The 22,894-nt window shown below is 41.0% G+C and overlaps 1 protein-coding gene across 2 annotated transcripts; it reads left to right on the top strand.

Moving 5' to 3' along the window:
- The first annotated feature begins 122 nt into the window (after nucleotides 1-122).
- On the top strand, nucleotides 123-21,844 carry LOC130463741 (uncharacterized). 2 transcript variants are annotated; one of them, XM_056832965.1, is made up of 3 exons: nucleotides 123-444; nucleotides 20,300-20,416; nucleotides 20,613-21,844. In XM_056832965.1, exon 3 carries the CDS (start codon nucleotides 21,051-21,053, stop codon nucleotides 21,588-21,590), a length of 540 nt encoding a protein of 179 aa, XP_056688943.1. In that variant the 5' UTR covers nucleotides 123-444; nucleotides 20,300-20,416; nucleotides 20,613-21,050; the 3' UTR covers nucleotides 21,591-21,844. The 2 variants fall into 2 exon arrangements, with proteins under 2 accessions (XP_056688943.1, XP_056688942.1); XM_056832964.1 differs by having other exon boundaries at nucleotides 20,296-20,416.
- The last annotated feature ends 1,050 nt before the right edge of the window (nucleotides 21,845-22,894 follow it).

Here is a 22,894-nt window from a genome sequence, read left to right as displayed (position 1 = left end):
CAAAAATAACAATAACAATAACAATTATTATAACAATAACAATTATTATAACAATAACTATAACAATTATTATAACAATAACAATAATAATAACAACAATATAAAAAAATAATAATAACAACAATATAAAAATAATAATAATAACAATAACAAAAAAAATTCAAAAATAAATAAATAACAATACGGAATAACAAAATAAATTCTAAAAAAGAAGAAAAATAAATAAATTAAATCGCCTTGTTCCAATGACATGGCTGTCGCGCACAGGGATTGCGCCGACGATACGACGACCGTGCAGATCTTGTGTGCGGGCGCCATGTCGCGGGGGCCATGCTTGTGCGCGGCAACCATGTGGTAGGCGAAAGGCCTGTGCGCAGTGCTCTGTTCATCGTTTTCGATTGATCAAGAAAATCTTCTATGGCGGCACTTCAAATAGTCTTTGTTGTAAGCCTTCTTTTCTCTCATGCTTTTACCTAATTTCTTATATAAATTCCATAATCCATATTTAGAGAAACAATTTGTGCAACTATATGATATTTGTATTTTGAATTACATGATATATACAAAAAAAAATATCATTTTTCATAGTTCGGTAATGAATTTGATCAAATTTGCTGTAATTTTTGGAACTGCTGTTGTTTTAGAATGATCAAAGAAGACGACTAGTAGAGTGCTTGACCGATCTGATCAATCTAACTATTGTTAAATAATACGGAGTAATTTTTTTGTTAAGATTCTTTTTGTTATTATTATTATTATTATTATTATTATTATTATTATTATTATTATTATTATTACTGTTATTTAATTTATTATTGTTATTATTATTATTATTATTGTTATTATTATTATTATTATAAAACACCAAAACGTTACAAGCTTAACAAGCTACAAAGAACAAGTGAACTACAAGAAGTTGGAGGGGAGCCGAGATACAATCTGGGCCCCCACTCCTCTAGCTATGGCGAACCCGATCCTGCTGAAAATGTGGGCAGCTGCCCGCGCCCCAATGTCCTGTGCCCTGGAGTACGCCTGGACCCGCTTCAGCAAAGAAACAGCCCCTTTCTCTAATTCCCCAAAAGAAGAGAAGGAAAAAGGAAAGAAACCGTAACCCAAAGCCCTACAACGTGCCGCATACTTATCCTGCTTCCGTTGCGCTGCAACCGCCACAACCCGACCCGGAACGAAGCCTGACAACCCCGATTGCGTCATAGGGGAAGACCCAGTCAAGTCAACACACACATCTAGACCGCCATCCCATGAGTAAAGCAAAATATCTGCAGGACGAAGTGCTCCATCACTCTCACTAGTCAGCCCAACATCAACCTCCTTGCGAGCAGAAATCCCCGACCGATAGCAAATATCCAAAAGGGTATCACGAACAACATTATGTCGATGTTTGATACCCACAATCCCAGCACAAGACACGGCATGATCCCCATAAATGTCCCCGTCGAAAACCCGAGAGCAAGCAGAACACGGCGTCGAATCATAGAACAACGGAATACCCAACCGATAGAAAAGAACCGAACGATAAGTCTTAGCGTTCATAGTCTGGCCTAAACCCGAGATGGGGACTGCCCGCAACCAAGCTGAGGAGTGATCCCCTTGCTGTGATTTCCATAGGGCAACAAGACGTGAAGATAAGGAGTAGGCGGATTCCGCATCAGCAGTAACCTTCGTGAAATATATGTCTGCCAATTTCTTCATGAGTGTGGGGGCAGCGATCTCACTAGGGCTACGCATAAGGTCGGTCCCCACGGTCCTATTGAAAAGACCAAGAGCATCATCAAAGGTCGGTCCCCGACCATCAACACCTGAAAGCCGAAGAAGCGAATCCTGCAAACCAGAAGACTGCAAACGGGATGCAAGAAAAGCATAATGGCGAACATCACCAGCTGAATAAACACCCAATCCTCCATAAGAATAAGGCAAGGTGGCAAGGCGCCATTGCCAGTCACCGAACCCAGGTCCCGAAGCAGTCACGATGCGCTCTAAAGAAGCCCGCAGAGCCACATCAAAAGATAATTGGGCCGCTTCGAAAAGATGAGGTGGACAAGTGCGCATAGCAAAGTAGAGTTTTGAAACTCCAGTACACGCACGAAGAAGCAACAACTCACACTGGGGATCATTAAGCTTGGCTACAGCATCCATCAACACAACAGTCTTCGCCACACGCTTCGAAACCAACTCCTTACAAAAAGAGGAATCCGTACTGACTGGGCCACCAAGCAACTTAACACCAAGCGCAGGACGAGCAATATCCGTAGGATAGACACCCTCTAGACGACTGCGTGGGTCCTCCGAAGGCCAGAAAACCTCCGTCTTCTCAACATTAACATGGAGACCTAAATGAGGACCCTCCTCCAAAATCAACTCCAAGACCTGTCCAACCACCAAAGTGTCACCAACGATAGTGCCATCATCCAAGTACCAAGCCTGAAGAGATAGATCAAATGAGTCTCTGATTCGACACACCAATGGATGTAGAACCAGAGAAAAAAGCAAAGGGCCGAGAGGATCCCCTTGCTGCACACCCTGACAAGACCACAAGGTATGCTCCCCATAATACAGCCGCGCTGGAGAAGAGTAGCAGAATTCAACCCAACGCGAAAGAGCAGGACAATGTAGCCGAACCTCACGCAACAAAGCCGATCGATCAACTAAATTGAACGCATTCTGAAAATCCACCAATAACATAGAGAGGCCAACATCGGCCCCACGAGCCTCAACCAACCGATTGACAGCATGGAGAATGGCCTCACCACCTGCTGGAACCCCAACTCCAAACTGAAGACCCCCAAAGTAGTTTCCTAAACGCGGACCAACCAAAGCAGCCCCGACCTTAGAAACAAGGCGCCTCCAAATAGTGCCCACAGCAATAGGCCGAATACCCCCACCAGGCTTAACAAGTGGCGTAAGAGGAGCACTAGCAATATATCCTCCAAGCTCAGCAGGACACTTTCCAACAAGAAAGAGATTAACTACCTGAGTGATAGCATCCACCAACTCATCAGAAATAGCTACAGCAGCACCACCCAAGCAATCCAAAAGGTGTTGAGCACGCAAGCCATCTCTACCGCACGAAGTACCACGCGGAAAGTCCTTAATCTGCTCCAAAACAACGGCGGAGGAAGCAGTAAGGTGATGATCAACAGGGATATCCGGTAAGGTAGGGACCGGAACGGAAGGGTGCTTTGCTTGCAAATCTGCAAGAGTAGCACCATTGTAAGGGGCAAGACCTGAGGAAGAAAGAACCCTAACGGCAGCAGTGTAGTGACCATCAGAAATCTTCCTCTTGCATTGCTTAATATTACGCTCCGCCAAATCATGGTCTTCGTCAACATCCAATAGAGGGGGAGACACGCTAGCCAATGTGTCTATGACAAGTTGCTCAGAACCACCGGGCACACCCCAAGAACGAATAGCATAGGTGATACTCTCTTCCTGTTGTCGCCGCCTAACACCGGAGGAACACTCACGATTACTTCGTGGAGAAAAAGTCTTGAGGACACAAAGAGGTAACACGAGCAACTGAACCCAACAAGCAATGTCATCTGGTCTGCAAATCACCTTATCAAGCGCCCCTTTCAGAACTCGCGAAAAACCCAAACGACATTTGGGAGGGATGGATTTCACAGAACGCAGCCGCTTAGACCATAAAGTGTTTAGAAGTGCAACATCAAAAGAAAAATGATGTTCTCGAGGCGCATCAGAAGTAGACAGCTCGGAAACAGGAGCTTGCGATTTTTGAATACCGAAGAGAGTAAAACGAATAGTACCATCCCCAGAATCAGGTGGGTCCACAAAAACCGTACTAGAACCACTGCCATGTCGACACCTGATACGAAGAGTATGCGTCTTGAAACAATCTCCACATAGCCAAATTCCCATACGACGAAAGGTCACCTCAGCCGTAGAAAAGACCTGCAAATTGGTAGTAAGGGAATGACGGGTTACATCCCGCACACCATTGCAACAATGACGATCCCGTAAGTGAGTGATCAGAGAACTCCTGACCAGACCACGCCCACCTCCATCCTGGCACCCGCTAAGACCCACAAAAGGGCAATGAAACCTCTCAACGGAACTAGCCATAGCAAAGCACTTCAACCAAAAAGTAACCACACCAAGTAACCACACCAAAACACCACTGAAACAACCAAGATCACCAGACAAACAAACTGCCAAATATCGTACACCAACCACGAAGCCTGCCACCGACAACCACACAAACAGCAACACAAACAACCGCACAAGACAACCACGTAGCCAGCCACCGACAACCACACAAATGCCACACAAACTGCCACACAAACTGCCGGCCAAAGCAGACCACCAAACTACCTACCGGCGTCAAACAAGCCGCCGACGAACCTCCTGCACCCTGCCAACACCCTGCCAAACAACGCACACCAGCCACGTAACAGAACCTCCTTCGAAACTCCACCAAACCAGATCGTCGCCCGCGAATTCACGTAAACCAGACCACCAAACACCGGTTGAAAAACCCTGCAAAACACCCTGGAAAACACCCTGAAATACCCTGCAAAACAGACCCAAACAGCACCTGAAAACCCCCTGGAAATCGCACCAAAACACCCCGTGAAAACACCTGGAAACCGCCGACGAACTCCTACACCGCCGCCGACGCACCACCTGGGAACCTCCTGCACCGCCGTCGACCGTACCTCCGAACACCGGGAACGTGGAAAGTGCCCTAAATGATCCTGCCCTAATCGCCCTGTTTGAGAGAAAACGGTTGCATTATTATTATTATTATTATTATTATTATTATTATTATTATTATTATTATTATTTATTATTATTTATTATTATTATAATAATAATTGTTGTTGTTGTTGTTGTTGTTATTATTATTATTATTGTTATTATTATTATTATTATTATTATTATTATTATTATTATTATGGGTCAACACTAAAAGGGCAAAATCGTATTTTTATGCACTAAATGCGGGCGTTTTTAGGAAAATGCGGGCGTCGTTTAAACACCCTGTATCGTTATTCGACGCCGTGTACGCTAAAATCGCTCACATTTTTAACATAAAGTACAATTTTACCCTTATAAAAATATTACCCCCTTCCTTCATTAAACAATTATAAAGCATAAATTATACAATAATAATAAAAACATAAAATAAAACATAAAACACAAATTAAATTTCATAATAAATCTGAAAATCCATACATAAACCATAAGTGAACCCAAACAAAAACATAAAAAACAGAAAAATAATATTTACATCCTGCATCCCGCACAAGGCTTTTGTGTGGAGGTCTTGGCCGCCGCGCACAGGTTGTACGCCGGCGAAACGGGCGGCGTGCACCACATCTGCACGGCCACCGTCGCCGGCGCACATCCTGTGCGCGGCTTTAGACGCCTACCTTTGGTCTCCGGCTAGAAGCGATAAGTTCGATGATGAAAAAAAACATCCACTTGGCAAACGCATTCCTGATCAAGCAACGAACATTCTAAGACTGACTAACTCATTACTACAACCCAAGTTTCTATTTATAGTAACTGCTATTTATAGTAGCTGCCTCTCTAAGTATCTGCTAAAAAGGGTAAGCTGTCAAGATAGATTTGTGTCAAAGGAATTTGAATTGCATTTCAATTAAAATTCTAAAGCATAAAGGAATTTTAGTGGCACTGCAATTAATTTCCTAGAAAATATTGAAAAACATAACGGAATTTTAATTGCATTCCAATTAAATTCTTAAAATGTCCTAAAAAATAGAAAAATGATTAAAATAGAGTTTTAGTTGGAACTAACTGAAAATAAGGATTAAAACGTAAAAGAGTTTTAAATACGGCATAAAACCGAATTAAACTCCATACAAAAGAGATAAAACGCGTGAAAAATCGATTGTGCGCAAGAAATATCTTGCGCACAGGGCCCAACGTAGCTAATACCTCGCGCAAAGAAAGTCTCACGTACCCGTTATAGTCCAACTCAAAACCAAACTCTAAAGTACATTTGGCACCAACAACGGTGCGCGAGACATTTCTCACGCATAGGTGTTGAGCACGGAAGATTTGTTGCGCCAAGATGCTTTTCAGTGATCCTCAAGTTCTGATAATTCCTATATTTTACGACACTTATTTCCTATAAATAGGGCCTTAATCGGCCGAGTGAAGGACACCAATTATTAATCTCATACTATCCCCAAGCTATAATCCTAAACCTAAGTTCTCTATACGTTCTTATAATCATCCAGTATGCTAGCTCGGTATTCTTCGTAGTCCCGCTGTAATTAACTCTTGTTAAGAGGAACTCTGCCGGTATAAGCACTCAAATAATGCCTGGATCCTGCCCAAGAGTCTGGTCAAGTCGAGGAAAGTTCGTTGCATAAAAGGAAAACGAGTAAAGCAAAGTGGTTAGTTTTCTGAGAACCGCAATATAGCAAAAAAAACTATATTGTAAAGTGTCTTAATCTGATTTATTGCTTTAATCACCATTATAAATCTGTCAAACTTAATTTTATTGTTTATAACGCCTAAAATTATATTCTTTGGACAATACGGATTATTGTTAGGTACCTTAAATCAACCTAAATCACCATTTGACTATTTTTAGTTAATATTTGTGCATTAAAATCAATTCAGATTAGTAATATAGTCTAACGCATGTCCCGTCTTCGTTACATTGAACTAGTAATGACCGCTTCATGGGCTAGTACGTGGCACTCCACATATTAGTAAATGTCCCCCAAACCCTCAATATCTACTCCGCTGGATGTATGTTGAGCGATTCCCACACCAGGAATTACAAGGGAAACTAAGGCCGTTGTGGTCAAATACGTTGAGTCTGGGTCTCACAAGCTTTTACTCACGCATCACAATAACCGGGTTTGGTCAGTTTAGTAAAACTGAATGCGCGACTCCATAAACTAGTAAAAAGAGGCAAATTTCCCACAGTTAGTCCGATTTTACTTAATATTGCTTGCCATACATCCGCGAGGAAAGAAGTACGAAAAGATCTTAAACCCGTCTTTTCCAACCCCCCTCAAAGTGGCGACTCCGTTGGGGAGTATGTTGAAATACTGGCGCAAGTAGTAAGGGGACCTAGCCCAAGAAAAACATCTACCACTACGCCGCTATATTTCCTTATTAAGTTGGGACGATTTGAAATTTCAATGTAATGATTAAATCGGACAGAACCACACTGAATTCTGGCTTCCTTGGCATGTTTCATCTCGGAAGTTGGGACTAAGGACACCTACTAGCCCTGGGGGTGCATGCGCGTCGGATGTTGTCCACTCGGCACTCCGCATCGTAGCACATCCACGCAAATCAAATCACTTATCTCATAGGTCCATTCTCGATACGCGCCACTCCAGCGTTTATGGGATAGGCCTTGATAAAATTCGGCATGAACCCGACTACTTTGACAAAGAGCCTGTCGGGGAGTTGGCGATAGGTTTGGTACCTTTTGACACCAAAGCCTATTTTTGACCATAGATACTTACATAAAACTAAATGCGTATATTTGAATTCCGCAAAATCATGTTCGTCGTTAGTTCCATGTAGAAATTATGTGCTATTTGCGAAACTAATTAACCAGACGCAAAGTTTAAAGTCAACGATATTATAAATATTAATAAAAATTCTTAAAACGTTGAAAAATAAATAGTTAGCTACGAATCGATTAATAACGAAATTAATCAGCCTATGACCGAAACTGTGCGCAAAAATTCTTCCACGCCAGTCTGGTCAGCGCAAAAGAGCTCCAACGCGCATAAGATGACACAAGAATTCTCTTACGCAGGGACCATACTTCTGATGCACAAGAAATAAAAGTGAGCCTGCAAGTACGCGTGAGAATTCACTCACGCAAGCAGGCCAGTGCAACACAACTCTTGCGCACAGTGCTTTGCGCGAAAAACCTTTTGCGCACAGCACTGCGCGCAAGATGTCATTAACGCTTACTTTATTTTTCCAAAATTAAATTTGTATGTTTACGGAGTCAAAAAAAATATGTCCGTGCAACTAATTCAAACGACCAAAACGCATTCTCTCTAAACGATATGTTGGTTTAGTTAAAAATGTCCATAAAAAAGAGAGTGCAAATTCCAAATTGCGCCAAAGGCATTTTTATGGAATTATGTTAATCGAACGAGTCATGAAATTAATCCAAATAGCATTTACAAATTTTCCCAAAGGCTAATACGCACAAATTATACTTTCGTGCTGGAATGCTGAACGTTTGAGTGCACATACGCTCAAGCAAAGGGCCTAATTCAGTAAAATATAAAGCTACGGAGAAATTGGAATGACTAAAAAATAATGTATCAATAAGCAGAAAAAGACCTGCCGGCGCAAGATCCTTCTTGCGCCCAACAGACCAGCGCAACTGTATTCCTGTGCCTATCATCTAGGCGTGAGAATTTTGTTGCGCCTTGATGCTCCTTTTGTGCACTGACTTCTTAAAACATGCACAATAAATAAAATCGATGTAGGTAGTTATTAGTTTCTTAATAACACTAATGTGCGGCCTAATATCGTCATGCTAAGACCATTTTCAACGTTCAATAAAATAATTTCGACGTTCACAAAGCAAAGAAATAAAGGAAAGTTTTTGAAAACCATTTTCAATAGAAAGAATCCCGAGTCTAGACTAAGTTCTGCCCAAATACAATATAAAATCCTAAATTTAGCCTGTCTTATACATAGGACCGGTTCTGCAAGCCAACGACTATCGCGTCTCGAATCCTTAACCCCAGTGCAAGAGTCAGTAATACCAATTTCAGTTCATCATTCTCCTTTTCTAGGGTCTCCTGTCTTCCAACCTCAATTTGATCCTACTCTAACTGTAGTCATGTCGCTCGAAGATGTGCAAGCACAGCTGGAAAAAAATGGTTGTCGCTATGGAGCATTTACGCTTGGAAAATCTATCCTTGGCAGCCCTGTAAGTAAAAAATGAGCTAGATAACGAAAAGAAGATCGAGAAAATGGTGTTTCAACAAACCATGGGGAGAAAACACTTCTCACTCGATTCAAAACCCCTTTCTGGAAAACTACCAGAAAAGTTCAACTCATCGGACTTACCAAAGTTTAAGGCGACGGATAACCCCCGTAACAACCTCTTAAGATTTTTAAATGCCATGAACCTCAAAGGTGTGTACAAGTCAATGTACTTACCCGCCTTCCCCATACCAACTCCACTTTGATGGTTTTATCACCAGGACCCCAAAACCTTCCTCACTTGGAAGGATTTTGTTAACATCTTCATCCAACAATACTCATCTAACATGGACTGCCAAGTAACCATGCGCAAGTTAGAAGTTCTTTCTCAAAAGAAGAACGAAGGTTTCACAACCTACTTCTCCCTATGGAGAGACCAGGCGGCCCAGTTAATCCAAAGGCCCCGTGAATCCGAGTTAGTCCAAAAGTTCATTGACAACTTGGACCCTGCATACAAACAACACGTTAGATACTTGGGGTTGGATTCATTCAAGAGAATTTATGACGTAGGTATCAAGATAGAGGATGACCTCTTCAAGAGCACCAAACCTAACGCTGCTAAGCCCAATTACGCGCCTAGAAATAACGCGTACAAAAAGGGTGAATCTTCCAAGCTGCATAAAGTTTACGCCATTGAGGAAAATCCTCCTCAAAAGGTCGTCAAGAGATGGATCAGAGATAGAAAGTTCGCCCCACTCGGGTCGAATCTTACTCAAGCCTATGAAAGGCTAGTCTCCCAAGGGAAAATGGCTCTGACCTGACCAACGCGTGACCCCGCAGCCAAGAATAAATTATGGGTTGATGGCGCCTACTGCAAATATCACAGAGGCAACGGTCACGACACTGAGGAATGCAGAAAATTAAGCATACAATCCAAGACATGATATAGGACGGAATAATCCCTCTACCTAACTCTAGAAAACCTAGCAACAACAAGAGTCCCTTAGGCTCTTGTCACATTTCCTTAGACTACACTGAGAGTGCAACATTTGACCCCACGCTCTACATAACGCCTCAAGGTGAGCCTCTCGTTAAGCTACCCACTTTAGGCAGTGCTAGCGAAATATGGTTTTGACATCCCAATTAGGGGGCATCCTCCGAAAGCTTCAGATTTGACATCCTTTTTCAAATCATCCGCAAAAAAAGTATGGTTTCAACAACAACCATGGCCATCGTAGAATAACGACACTCCGTCTGGCTAACAATTGGGATCAGTCTAATATCTCCCCCACATGATATCGTTATTGTGGAACAAGTAGCAGTTCAACAAACAAAAGCAAAGTGCCCGCATATTAAATTTCATATTTGTTATGTTATTTGTGGGGACACTACAACGTTTAATGAGTTTATTGAGATTGACATTCTTCTCTCCTAATATATCGTTAACCGCATCATCATCTAAACCAAAAAACTTCCCTATTGTAGCCCTACCCTCTTCAGCCGTGGCAGGTATGACAGGAATATCATTAACAGGGTAACCAAGTATCGCAGCAAATTCATCAGGCAGAGGCACTATCTCATTACTTCTAAAAACAAAGACATGAAGATCAGAACCCCGAAAATTCAGAGCAGCATGGAGAAAAACAAAGTCAATTTTTATCTGTTGCAATCCTAAAAATGCATCTAGATTATATTCCTTTAGCAGAGCATTCTATATGGGGCTAAGTGCACGTAACCACTTCCCTACAACAGATTTAAGAGACATAGCAAAAGCAGACATGGAAAACTAAAAATTGGGGGCTTAAGATTACTCAAATAATAAAGTAAGGCAAATAAGCAAGCAAAGGTGAAGAATAAGGAGCACATCCAGTCGGTATTTATACAGCCGAGCCAAAGTACATCCTAAACCAATTCGAGAAAGAAAGAATTCGAATACGCTAAAACTATGAATTTGAATCTATGGAAACTAAAGACATGCACAAGGAAGGATTAGCGCCTGAAATCAAGCGCTAGATTATTCTAAAGCCTACGCAGCCGCGCGAAAGATATCTTGCGCCCATTAAATCAGTTTCCTTGTTGGATTCACAGGATGGCCGGGATTAATTGGAATTGTTTCAAATATTTCCAATACAAGCTCTTGTATAAGTTCGAGTAATCTAAGGAAATTTTGGATTGTATATGATGCCCAAGTTTAGTAGGATTCGGGTTTTTTTTTTTAAAAAAAAAAAGGTTTTCGGATTGTTTCTAAAAACTTCTCTCTGAGTTAATAATTAAGCATTGACTTTAAAAAAAATTAAATAAGCGTCTGTCATTTCATGTTATTGTCATAAAATTAACCTTTATATTTTTTTGATTAAATAAAGCAAGTCAAGGCCCACGAAGATAGGCCCAGGTTTTCGCAAAATTGTGATTTCAGTCAGACAAATAATTGAAGCATAAATACGGAAAGTAAAGGATCGCTGCATACGTATGTCTGACGAATAAATACACATACGAAAGCATGAGGTCCAGTTTGCGTTTGCAGAATGCGTTTGTTTGGGCACGATTTAGTCCCAGAAACCAAATACCGTCCCATATTTCGCGAGTTCTCTGAAAACTCCCATCGTTCTACTGCAACGAACATGCATGACCATATATCTGTTCGCACAACTTGATCATTGCTCAAAAAAGACAGTGAATATGGAAATAAATGCAAGCCAAGAAATGGGAAAGAAATGATCCAGGAAGCTACAAGAAATGTTGAACAAAGCAGCATCAAAAAATCTTGCGTTGCAAGACTCACAATGAAAATCAGGCCACTTAGCCGACATTTAACTGCAAAATAACCGTCAAATTTTACAATTTCCCTCCCGCGGAAAGAGTAACGATTTTCCAAAATGATAATTTATTCAAAAAGTAATAATAAAATCGTGGGCCCACCAACAGGCCACGACCTCTCAGGAAGCAATCGTGATCCACTAACCGGTCATGACTCCGATCATTTATCAATATCTCTTATTTCTAAAAAATAATGAATATTCTCAAAAGTTATTTCAAAAGGTTTTCAAATTTTCCGAGAGTTTTCCACTTCTAAAAAGAGAGAGTCAAAATCGAATTTCAAAAAAATAGAAAAAAGTATTTCGCTTTCTTTCTCAAAAATCAGGACATTTAGTAAAGTTTTATGCTTTCTTTCTCAAAAATAAGGACATTTAAGTAAAGTTTTCCGCTTTCTATCTCAAAAAGCAGGACATTTAAGTAAAGTTTTCCGCTTTCTTTCTCAAAAACCAGGACATTTAAGTAAAGTTTTCCGCTTTCGTTCTCAAAAAGCATGACATTCAAATTTTCAATCTTTCCCAGTTTTAAAATAAGTCTATCAAGTTTTCGAAAAGCTCTGCTTTTATCTGAACACCTCCAATGACATTGTGAGGAGGTACAAGTTCAGTCGACAAAGTATCCAATGACTCGCGAGGAGAAATATTGGTATTCCTAATGATAACCCTTAAGTCAAATGTTATCACTCGGGGGATCGTGAGACCCCTTCATCCGAATCGATTTCCCAAAATTGGATTCACTAGATGCACTCGGTGTAACAATACTTTGATCTTTGTCTTGAACAGACTCGATCAAAGTGGGGGCTAACTATAGATGCCTACATTTGGTCTCCGGCTAGAAGCGATAAGTTCGATGATAAAACAAAACATTCACTTGGAAAACGCATTCCTGATCAAGCAACGAAAATTCTAAGACTGACTGGATCATTACTCAAACCCAAGTTTCTATTTATAGTAACTACTATTTATAGTAGCCGTCTCTCTTAGTGTCTGCTAAAAATGGTAAACCGTCAAGGTAGATTTGTGTCTAAGGAATTTTAATTGCATTCCAATTAAAATTCTAAACCATAAAGGAATTTTAGTTGCACTCCAATTAATTGCTAAAAAATATTGAAAAGCATAAGGGAATTTTAATTGCGCTCCAAATAAATTCCTAAAGTCCTAAAAAATAGAAAAAGAATTCAAATAGAGTTTTAGTTAGAAATAAATGAAAATAAGGATTACAACATAAAAGAGTTTTAAATACGACATAAAACCGAATTAAACTCCATAAAAAAGAGATAAAACGCGTGGAAAGTCGATTGTGCGCAAGAATTCTCTTGTGCACAGGGCCCAGCGCAGCTAATCCCTCGCGCAAAGAAAGTCTCACGTACCTAGTATAATCCAACTCAAAACCAAAATCTAAAGTATATATGGCGCAAACAACGGTGCGCGAGACATTTCTCACGCATAGGTGTACGCGAAAGATTTGTCGCGCCAAGATGCTTTTCAGTGGTCCTCAAATTCTGATAATTCCTATCTTTTACGACACTTATTTCCTATAAATAGGGCCTTAATCAGCCGAGTAAAGGACACCAATTATTAATCTCATACTATGCCCAAGCTATAAGCCTAAACTTAAGTTCTCTCTACGTTCTTATAATCATCCCGTAAACTCGGTATTCTTCGTAATTCCGCGGTAATTAACTCTTGTTAAGCGGAACTCTGTCGGTATAAGCACTCAAACCAAGCCTGGATCCTTCCCAAGTGTCTGGTCAAGTCGAGGAAAGTTCGTTGCATAAAAGGAAAGAGAGCAAAGCCAAGTGGTTAGTTTTCTGAGAACCGCAATATAGCCAAAAATATATTGTAAAGTCTCTTAATCTGATTTATTTCTTTAATCACCATTATAAATCTGTCAAACTTAATTTTATTGTTTATAATACCTAAAAATATATTCTTTAGACAATAAGGATTATTGTTAGGTACTTTAAATCAACCTAAATCACCATTTTACTATTGTTAGTTAATATTTGTGCATTAAAAGCAATCCAGATTAGTAATATAGTCTAACGCATGTCCCGTCTTCGTTACATTGAACTAGTAATGACTGCTACATGGGCTAGTACGTGGCACTCCACGTATTAGTAAATGTCCCCCGAACCCTCAATATCTACTCTGATGGATGTATGTTAAGCGTTTCCCATACTAGGAATCAAAAGGGAACCTAAGGCCGTTGTGGTAAATAAGTTGGCCTGGGTCTCACAAGCTTTTGCTCACGCATCACAATAACCGGGTTTTGTCAGTTTAGTAAAACTGAATGGCGACTCCATAAACTAGTAAAAAGACGCAAATTTCCCACAGTTAGTCCAATTTTACTTAATATTGCTTGCCACACATCTGCGAGGGAAGAAGTAGGAAAAGATCCTAAACCCGTCTTTTACGACCCCCCTCACAACGGCGGTCAAGACTCCCACTCAAAAACCGTGCGCCATCAACAAAAATTCAAATAAAATATCATTAGTTTACCTTCTGCGACAACGCTCATGGAGGAAAAGGCAGTGCCATCGATGAAGGCCTCTTATTTGGAGCCATTATCCTAGCCCATTCGTTGTAAGAAACTTCGACGAGAAATAGAGAGGGGAGGTGCTTCTTTGATTTATGTCAACCGTTTTCTTATGTTAATTCTGGCAAATTGTGGCGCAGAGAGTTTGAGCAGAAGGGAAATCGCTGCACAGAGTGGGGCGGCGCAGAAAATTTCTGGGTGTGAATAAGGGAAGAAGGAATACAAAGAGGGGATGAGCTGCGAAGGAAAACACGAGTAGAGGAGCTGCAGAGGAGGGGAGGGTGGCGCATGATTTATGGGTGGCCGGAATGGGTGGCTGGCGTTCTAAAAGCAGAGGGGAGGGATGAGCAGAGGTGAGGGAGGAAGGGTGAAGGGGGATGGGGGTGAATTGTTCTATAAGGGTAAACTCATACTTTAACATAATAAGTGAGGGTGTTATTAATGAATTAGGGCGTCGAATAAAACCCCCCTAAATATATACTCCGTATAAAATTAGAACTAAAAACTCATCGCAACCATTTAATCAAACACATCATCTCCTCATCGATCTCACCCCACCATCCTAGAAAAATAACAGTAATTTAGTAATTTACCCGTCATAAATGACTATCTCTTTTTACTCTAATTTTTGTTCTCTCTCTCTCTCTCTCTCTCTCTCTCTCTCTCTCTCTCTCTCTCTCTCTCTCTCTTCCTCCCGTTTTCTCTCTCCTTCCTCAGATCCTCATCTTCGATCTTCGAGTTCTTCGATCATCGATCATCTTCGATTCTCGATTTTACTTTGCGATTCCTTCTTGCATTTTCATCTTTTTCAATTTGCACGGGTATTTTTTTCCGTGTTTTTACACAGTTTTTGTGTTTTAATTATGGCTTGGACTTTTTGTTCGATTTAATGGATTTAATTTTTTCTTGTTACAAATTTTGTTCGGTTGTTTTTAGTACTTTCAGTTTTTTTGGTCAAATTAAGTTCCTTATGAAAGAAATAATGCCCTTGGTCCAAGTTTGCATTTAATGCATTTAATGCTAAGTCTAATAAATGCGGTTCAGTATTAATTAACAAGTTAATAATTTAATGAGATCAAGTGATCTGAATGTCTAGCTAGAGACCGCTTCAGTTCAAGTGGAATTAATAATATTAATCCACAGCTAGCTTACTCTTGACTGAACCCGTAGGGTAACACAAATAGTGCGTGAACGGATCAAGTATTTAAGTGAATATAATATTCATTAATTACTCTATTTATAGTCATTCAGAAATGATGGATCTAGGTTCCAGTGGGAGCTAAAACCATCAAAAAGCAAAAGGGAATATTTGCCGGAAATGGAGATAGTGTCGGAAACGGAAATATGGTTCATGACGGAAATATAACTATTATCCAAGTCGAAGATATTGCCGGAAACGGAAATATTGTTCGTATCGAAAAATATTATCGGAAATAGAAATATTGTCGGAATCGGAAATATTGCCGGAAACGGAAATATTACCGGAATCGGAAATATTGTCGAAATCGGAAAATAATGTCGAAATCAGAAATACTATCGGAAACGTAAATATTGTTCGAATCGAAAATAAATTACGGAATCGGAAAACGAATCAGAAGTGCGACGAGCTTGCGAGACGCAAGGCCTAACGGCTAGCAAGCCCGCACAAAGCAGCTTGCTTGGGCCAAGCAAAACACAGCAGCGCCCAACAATGGCCCGCGTGCTGTAAGCTTGGGCGCCAAGCCACGAGCAACGACTTGGGCCTAAAGTTACACGCTGAAAGGGCTGGTGTAGACACCTACTTTTGTCCCCATTCCCGAAAGGGAAGGTTCGATGATGAAAGCATAAATCTCCACTTGACAACGCATCTCCTATAAAATAACGAATCTCAATTCCCCTTTTCATTTTACCCGAAACCTGCTATTTATAGAAACCTGCTATTTATGGAAACATGCTAAAAATAGTAACTGTCGTAATGGGTAGTTGTTGAAAGTGGCAAGTCATAAAAGATAGAAACCTGTCAGAATTAGGTGTTGCACTCCAACATAAATCCTAAATGAGATAGAGATTACGAGAGTATCCTATTCCTAAAATGATTCGAAAATAAGAGTCACGTATTAATTAAAATCCTAACGAGCCTAGAGTTCGTAACGGGCCCAGACGCATTCCGTCACAAGGTTAATACACACTAAAAGACTCGATTAAGTCTCAAACACTCCGGATTCTAGGAAACCGAATCTGACTAAGAAAACAACCCAGATCCTATTTTCAACGCCTGGCTATGGGCGCCGAAATCTTCGGCGCCCAGGCCTGGGCGCTGAAATTACCTGGGACGTGTTCTTTCCTAATTCCCCGTGGATTAGAGCTCTACAATTCTATCTTTCCACGAACTCTTTTCTATAAATATAGCCAAGTTCGACGTGAAAAAAAAACACAACACACAATTATTATTCTGAGTATTGACTCTAAACCCCTAAGCCTAAGCCTCACGCTGCAAAACTAATCACGCGTTCTGTCGCAATCGATCCATAAATCGAACAGAACGTATCCTGTTCCATAACTTGAGATTCGTTAAATAAAAGGAGAAATAGCAAAGTCAAAGTGGTTAGTTTTCTGAGAACCGTGACGCAACTCTCAAGGGTGCGTCGTAATGCGTCCCTTTTCCATGGTTTAATTGCTTTCCTCGCCTTTTATGAACTGTTAAACTAACTAAATTTGATTGTTCTATCACGCCTAATAAAGATAATATGTTGGGAAATTGAAAATAGGGTCTGGGCTGTTTTCTTAGTCAGATTCGGATTCCTAAAATCCGGAGTGTTTGAGATTTAATTGAGTCTTTTAGTGCGTATTAACCTTGTGATGGAATGCGTCTGGGCTCGTTACGAACTCTAGGCTCGTTAGGATTTTAATTAATATATGCGTGACTCTTATTTTCGAATCATATTAGGAATAGGATTCTCTCGCAATTTCTATGTCATTTAGGATTTATGTTGGAGTGCAACACCTAATTCTGACAGGTTTCTATCTTTTATGATTTGCCACTTTTAACAACTACCCATTACGGCAGTTACTATTTTTAGCAGGTTTCCATAAATAGCAGGTTTCAGGTGAAATGAAAAGGGGAATTGAGATTCATTATTTTATAGGAGATGCGTTGTCAAGTGGAGATTTATGTTCTCATCATCGAACCTTACCTTTCGGGAATGGGGACAAAAGTAGGTGTCTACAGTTAGCCCCTACTTTGACTGAGTCTTGGAGTAAGACGATGGTCAAAGTATTAGACGGAGTGCGTCTCACAAGTCATGGTGACCTGTTTTTGCGAGGGTCTCACGAGCCCCCGAGTGATAACATTTGACTTAAGGGTCAACACTTGAAATGTCGACATATCCCTCACGTGTCATTGGGATTTGTCAACGGATAGTATAGAATACTCCCTCACTTTGTCATTGGAAGTATCTAAAGAGGCGTAGAAACTCCCTCACTTTGTTATTGGGAGTAGCTACAGATGTTTTCGAAATCAAAGCTATAAAGTGTAATTGGGCCTGGCCAAGCCCAATCACGAGGTAAAAATGTTTTTAAAGATTCTCATTTTCAGGGTTAGCTAAACTAGAAAACCCCCTTGTTTTTATGGGACGTAAAAGGAAGGAAAATCCAGCACATCGTTCTTTTTGGAAAAATAACGGAAAACCATTATTTTAAATTTTGGAAAAAAAGGGAAAGCTACTCACATTGTTCTTTTTTGGAAAAACGGAAAACCAATCTTTGGAAAAAGGGAAGCTACTCACATCGTTCTTTTTTGGAAAAAACGGAAAACCAATATTTGGAAAAAGGGGAAGCTACTCACATCGTTCTTTGTTGGAAAAAGCGGAAAACCAATCTTTGGAAAAAAGGGGAAGCTACTCACATCGTTCTTTTTTGGAAAAAACGGAAAACCAATCTTTGGAAAAAGGGGAAGCTACTCACATCGTTCTTTTTTGGAAAAACGGAAAACCAGAAAAAGTTATCGCTGCAGTGATTAAGGACCTGCGCGGTTAGTGACGCAGTCCCCGCCGGCTAAAGATGGCGAGCCTGTCCGCTAAGGGTGGACACCCCGTCCGATAGAAGTGGACGAATCTGTTTTTGAAATTTGAAAATAAGGACCTACGCGGTTTTGTGACGTAGACCCCGCCGGCTAAAGATGGCGAACCTGTCCGCTAAGGGTGGACACCCCGTCCGATAGAAGTGGACGAATCTGTTTTGAAATTTGTTTGTGTTTATTTTTTGAAAATGAGGACCTACGTGGTTTGCGCCGTAGACCCCGCCGGCTGAAGATGGCGAGCCTGTTTCATTTTGAATTTTGAAAATTTTATTTTTGGAAAACTGAGGATCTGCGCGGCTAGTGATGCAGACCCCGCCCGCTGAGGGTGGACGTCCCTGAATTCGTTTTTCGTTTTGGAACTCGCGTGGTTCGTGACGTGATCTTGCCAACTGAGATGGGCAAGTTTCCTATTTTTTCATCGTGATTTCTTTTTTTTGAGAATTTCTTTTGTTCATTCTTGCAAGAGAGAATTCTTTCGAGGGATGCTCGAATTCAGTTGTAACCTGAACGTGGGTTGACAACGGGTTTAGACGGACCTTTGTCTTGCGACCATCTGCTTTCGTGGTTTTGAGCTAGTCTTTATGGCTCGATTTTTGCCACACTTGGTCTTTGATCAGAGGACCATGTACAAGTGTCAACGACGACCCTTTTCTGGGGTCAAACATGTTATTTTGAGATCATCCAAACATGGGACGGCGTATAGCGTAGTCCGGGAATGTGATTTCGATTGCGCACTCTTTGTTGGAGTATACTTTTCGCGAGCCCTCAAGCACTTGGGCTTTTGTTGGTCATTTTTCGCAAACTTCATAACGTCTTTTCATCATGTTTGGGGTCGTGCTCGTATGTGCGAGCGACCTTTCATAGTGGTGTGCTATTTTGGCGAAGTCATGGGGCGACAAGGTTTAATATCATCCGGTTTATCCTGGCCTGGATTAACCTTTTGACAGACAAACATTTTTATTTGAGAAACCAACGACGTAACAACATTTTTTGGTGTTTCGAAGAATGACCTTGATATTTCATATTTGTTTTGAAAAGTGTACATATATGTTCCTTGAGACAAGTCTAAGTTTCGACCAAGTTTTACTATTGCTATTTGGGAGCTTAAAGGTGCTTTTGGGCTTGATCTTAATTGCAATAGGGCCTCGTGTCTAGCAACACGGTTTTAAGTCTTATCCTGTTCCGCGTTTTGTGAAATCTGGGCCTTGGGCTGCATTTTCGGCGCCCAAGGTTGGGCGTTAATTATTTCGGCGCCCAGTTTCGGGCGCTGAAAGTCCTTTCCTGGCGAATTTTGACTTTCGGATTTCTTAACGCGTTTCCGAATGGGATCAGGGTGTCACTTGATGCGTTCAGCTATATATAGGGGCTAGATACGTCCCTATTTTCCATCACTCTTAATTTCCTTTTTCTTTGCTGCGTTTTAGTTACTCCTTGCTTTCATCATGTCGATTCCTACTTTCTCACTCCAACGGGCTGTTAGGCGTTGGCTACGGGCCCTTACTCCTACAGAAAAGGCTTTGTTGAAAGAATACCACTTAGAGGCACTTTTAGGCTTACAACAAATTAACATTTACTATAATTTTCTGCACGCAGCCCTAAGCTTTTGGGATTCCGATCATCATGTTTTTGTCTTTCGGGGCAACAAAATATGTCCTTTGCCAGATGAATTTGCTGCGATCCTTGGTTATCCTACTAATGCTACCCCTGCCACTCCTAGCACTATTGAAGAGAGTAAAACAACCATAGGGGCTTTCCTAGGGCTAGATGCTAACATGCTTGCTGAAATTGTTGTAGGTGATGAGGTTAATTTGGCAAAACTTGTAAAATACCACTTTAGGCCTAGTAAGAATATGACCGAACAGAAATATTCGAGCCCTTGTATTTTGCTTGTTGAATCATTATTTGCTGTTGAAAAACAATGGTGAGTTCGTTGACATAAGGTTGATCCCCTTGATTAGCCAGATGGAAAGTTGCTATTCTATTATGCCGTTGGTTGTTGCCGAGACTTTGCTGAGTGCGGATGAGCTGAAGAAGGACGCCAAATCTGAATATTTTAAGGGAAGCCCCCTATTACTGCAGGTAATCGATTTTTTTTTCTTTGCGCACGTATACGTTTTTTTGCATATATATTTTTTATTCGTCCTGCCTTGGGGCTGAGTTTCAGCGCCCAGGGCTGGGCGCTAGAATTATCGGCGCCTGGTCCTGGGCGTTGAAACTGCGCCCCAGGAACCGTTTTCTTTTTATTATTATTTTTGATCGTACCCGTTTTTTGCAGATTTGGCTCGTGGAACGACTTAGGCTCTTGGAAACTCCTGCCGATCCTAAACATTATCGCCCTATAGCCTTGGGTAACCGAAAATATTTGCACCGAGGCCAGGACGAGGCCGAGTGGGCCTCCTTTTTTACTCATGGTATCTGTTCTATTAAGTGGGTGGTACCGTGGTGGGGTTTGACTACTATGACGGGGGGTTTTGATGTATCGGTTTATGTTTCCTTGTTGGGGCTATCTCGACCCACTTATATTTTCCCTTACCGAGTCATGCGTCAATACGGTTTAAGGCAGACTATCCCCTTTTCTGATACGGTACCACCTAAAGTAGCGGCCTTTTCACAAGCACGGGTTCAAGCGTGGGCTAAGTAATATGATGGTCTCCCGCGTTGGGCCGTAGCTACAAATGGCTTTGTGGGTCTTTCTGAAAACTACAAGTTGTGGATGAGCTCCGATGATAAGGCTGTGAGGACCGAGGCTCGAAATGGGGAGCCGACTGAGCTTTTGATACCTCGCATTCGGGTCAGATATGAGGGCCGTGATTCTGCCAATCCTCGTACCCATGGTATTAAGACTGTGAAAGCTCGTCCTGATCGAAAACGAAAGGAAGTTCCTCCCCGTTCCAGTTCTAGGCGTAAAAAGGTGCCTAACATGAAGGGGCTTGCTGTTGTTAAAAGAAGTGCAGGCTCCCGCGGAGATCTTTGCCGGAACAATGTATGGGTTAGGAAGGCTCAGCCGCCTGTAGAAACAGTGGCTAGTCTAGTTGATGATAATAATTCTTCTCCCACCATTGTCTGTGCCCTTGAGGCTGAGCGGGCTAAAACCGAGAATGTTTCTGAAGCCTTGGCATCTTTGGAAGTTAGTGTCCAGGAGCCGGTTCTTATGGAGATTGATATAGGGGCAGCGCAGAAGACTGTGGGGGTGGATCCTGCGAACATTGCCCTCTACAAGACTTTATTTGATGATCCGGAAGAACTAGAGTAGTGTAGTTCTTGCTAGGTGTAGGTGCCCTTTATTTTTTTCAGTTGTGTTTGTTTTTTCATTTCTTAGCACTTTGTTTTCCTTCTTATTATTTTTCAATAAAGTCGTACTTTAGTTTCATTTTCATTTTTGTTTCTCCTCTTTTTTATATTTTTATATGTCTAATACTTTTGCACAATTTATATATGTTTTTTTTTATTGGACCGAATCCTTGGTAAGGATTGCCTACGTATCTTGTCAGAATCAGGTCGCGCGTAGTTCTAGCTGGAATAAATTCTAAGATGCCGGATTTTAATAGATATGCCCTGAGGTGGAAGCATATTACTTAACCGGTCAAATGAGTGAAGTATTATCATTATTTTCGTCTGCCGTTTTTTTTTTGCCGTAAGTCGCGTAAAAAATGAAATTCGGCTATTGTTTGCATGGCTATATTTTTTTGGTGAGCCTATTTGGATACGTGCTGTACCCCCCAAGTGTTCGTCATTTTTCCGTTATGTGCGGATAAAATGACGAGCACTTCTAAAAAATTTAGGCAGGCAGAGAGTTTCAACGCCCAGGCTGGGGCGTCAAAGATTTCAGCGCCCAGCCCTGGGCGCTGAAAATGATTTCTGGCGGTCGTTTTTGACGCTTTGCTTCACGTGTTCTTGCATTTATTTCTTTTTTCTTCGTTTTAGTGCTTTGCTTTTTACTTGTATAAAAATTGATTTTGAGGCTATTTCGGAGGCTTTTTTGACTGTTAGCGTGAGACGCATTTTTGTCCGGATTAATTTTTTCTATTCGTGGCTCGAAACGATTTTGAAAATGGGGTTAGGGTGCGGGAGTTATGAAGATCTTTGTGTAGGCTTTTGAGGTGGGTTGAGGTGCGTGTCGTTTTTGAAGGGTATGGTGGGGTTACGTTTTATTAATTCCCCTTTTTAAGCAACATTTGCATTTGTTTTGGATTTTGATTTCCTTCGATTTCTTTGGGTTGCATGGATTGACTTTTATGATGACACTGGTTGACCTTTATGTTTTGGGGATATGAAGGGGATGGTGCGGTTTATTTTGTGGGTTTCGGGAATTGGTTCCCATGGCACTATTTCAAGACCGAGTGGGCCTCGTTTGTTGGGCCTAGAGTGGGCCGCCTCTTTATTTTTGTATTTTGCAAGTACATTTGGTGCTTACTTAGTGTTAGAATAGAATTTTTAGGAGAAATATTACGCCTTTATTAATTTGGAAAGTAAGGAAAACACACTGAAATAAAATTGACCTATATTCTAAGGGGTTTTAGGACCATCTAAAGTCTTTATTATAATTTTTTTACCAAT

The sequence above is a fragment of the Spinacia oleracea genome, chromosome 6 (assembly GCF_020520425.1).
Source record: "Spinacia oleracea cultivar Varoflay chromosome 6, BTI_SOV_V1, whole genome shotgun sequence".
NCBI lineage: Eukaryota > Viridiplantae > Streptophyta > Magnoliopsida > Caryophyllales > Amaranthaceae > Spinacia > Spinacia oleracea.
The sequence above is the reverse complement of the archived record's forward strand: the minus strand, read 5'-3'. Positions and strand labels throughout refer to the sequence as shown.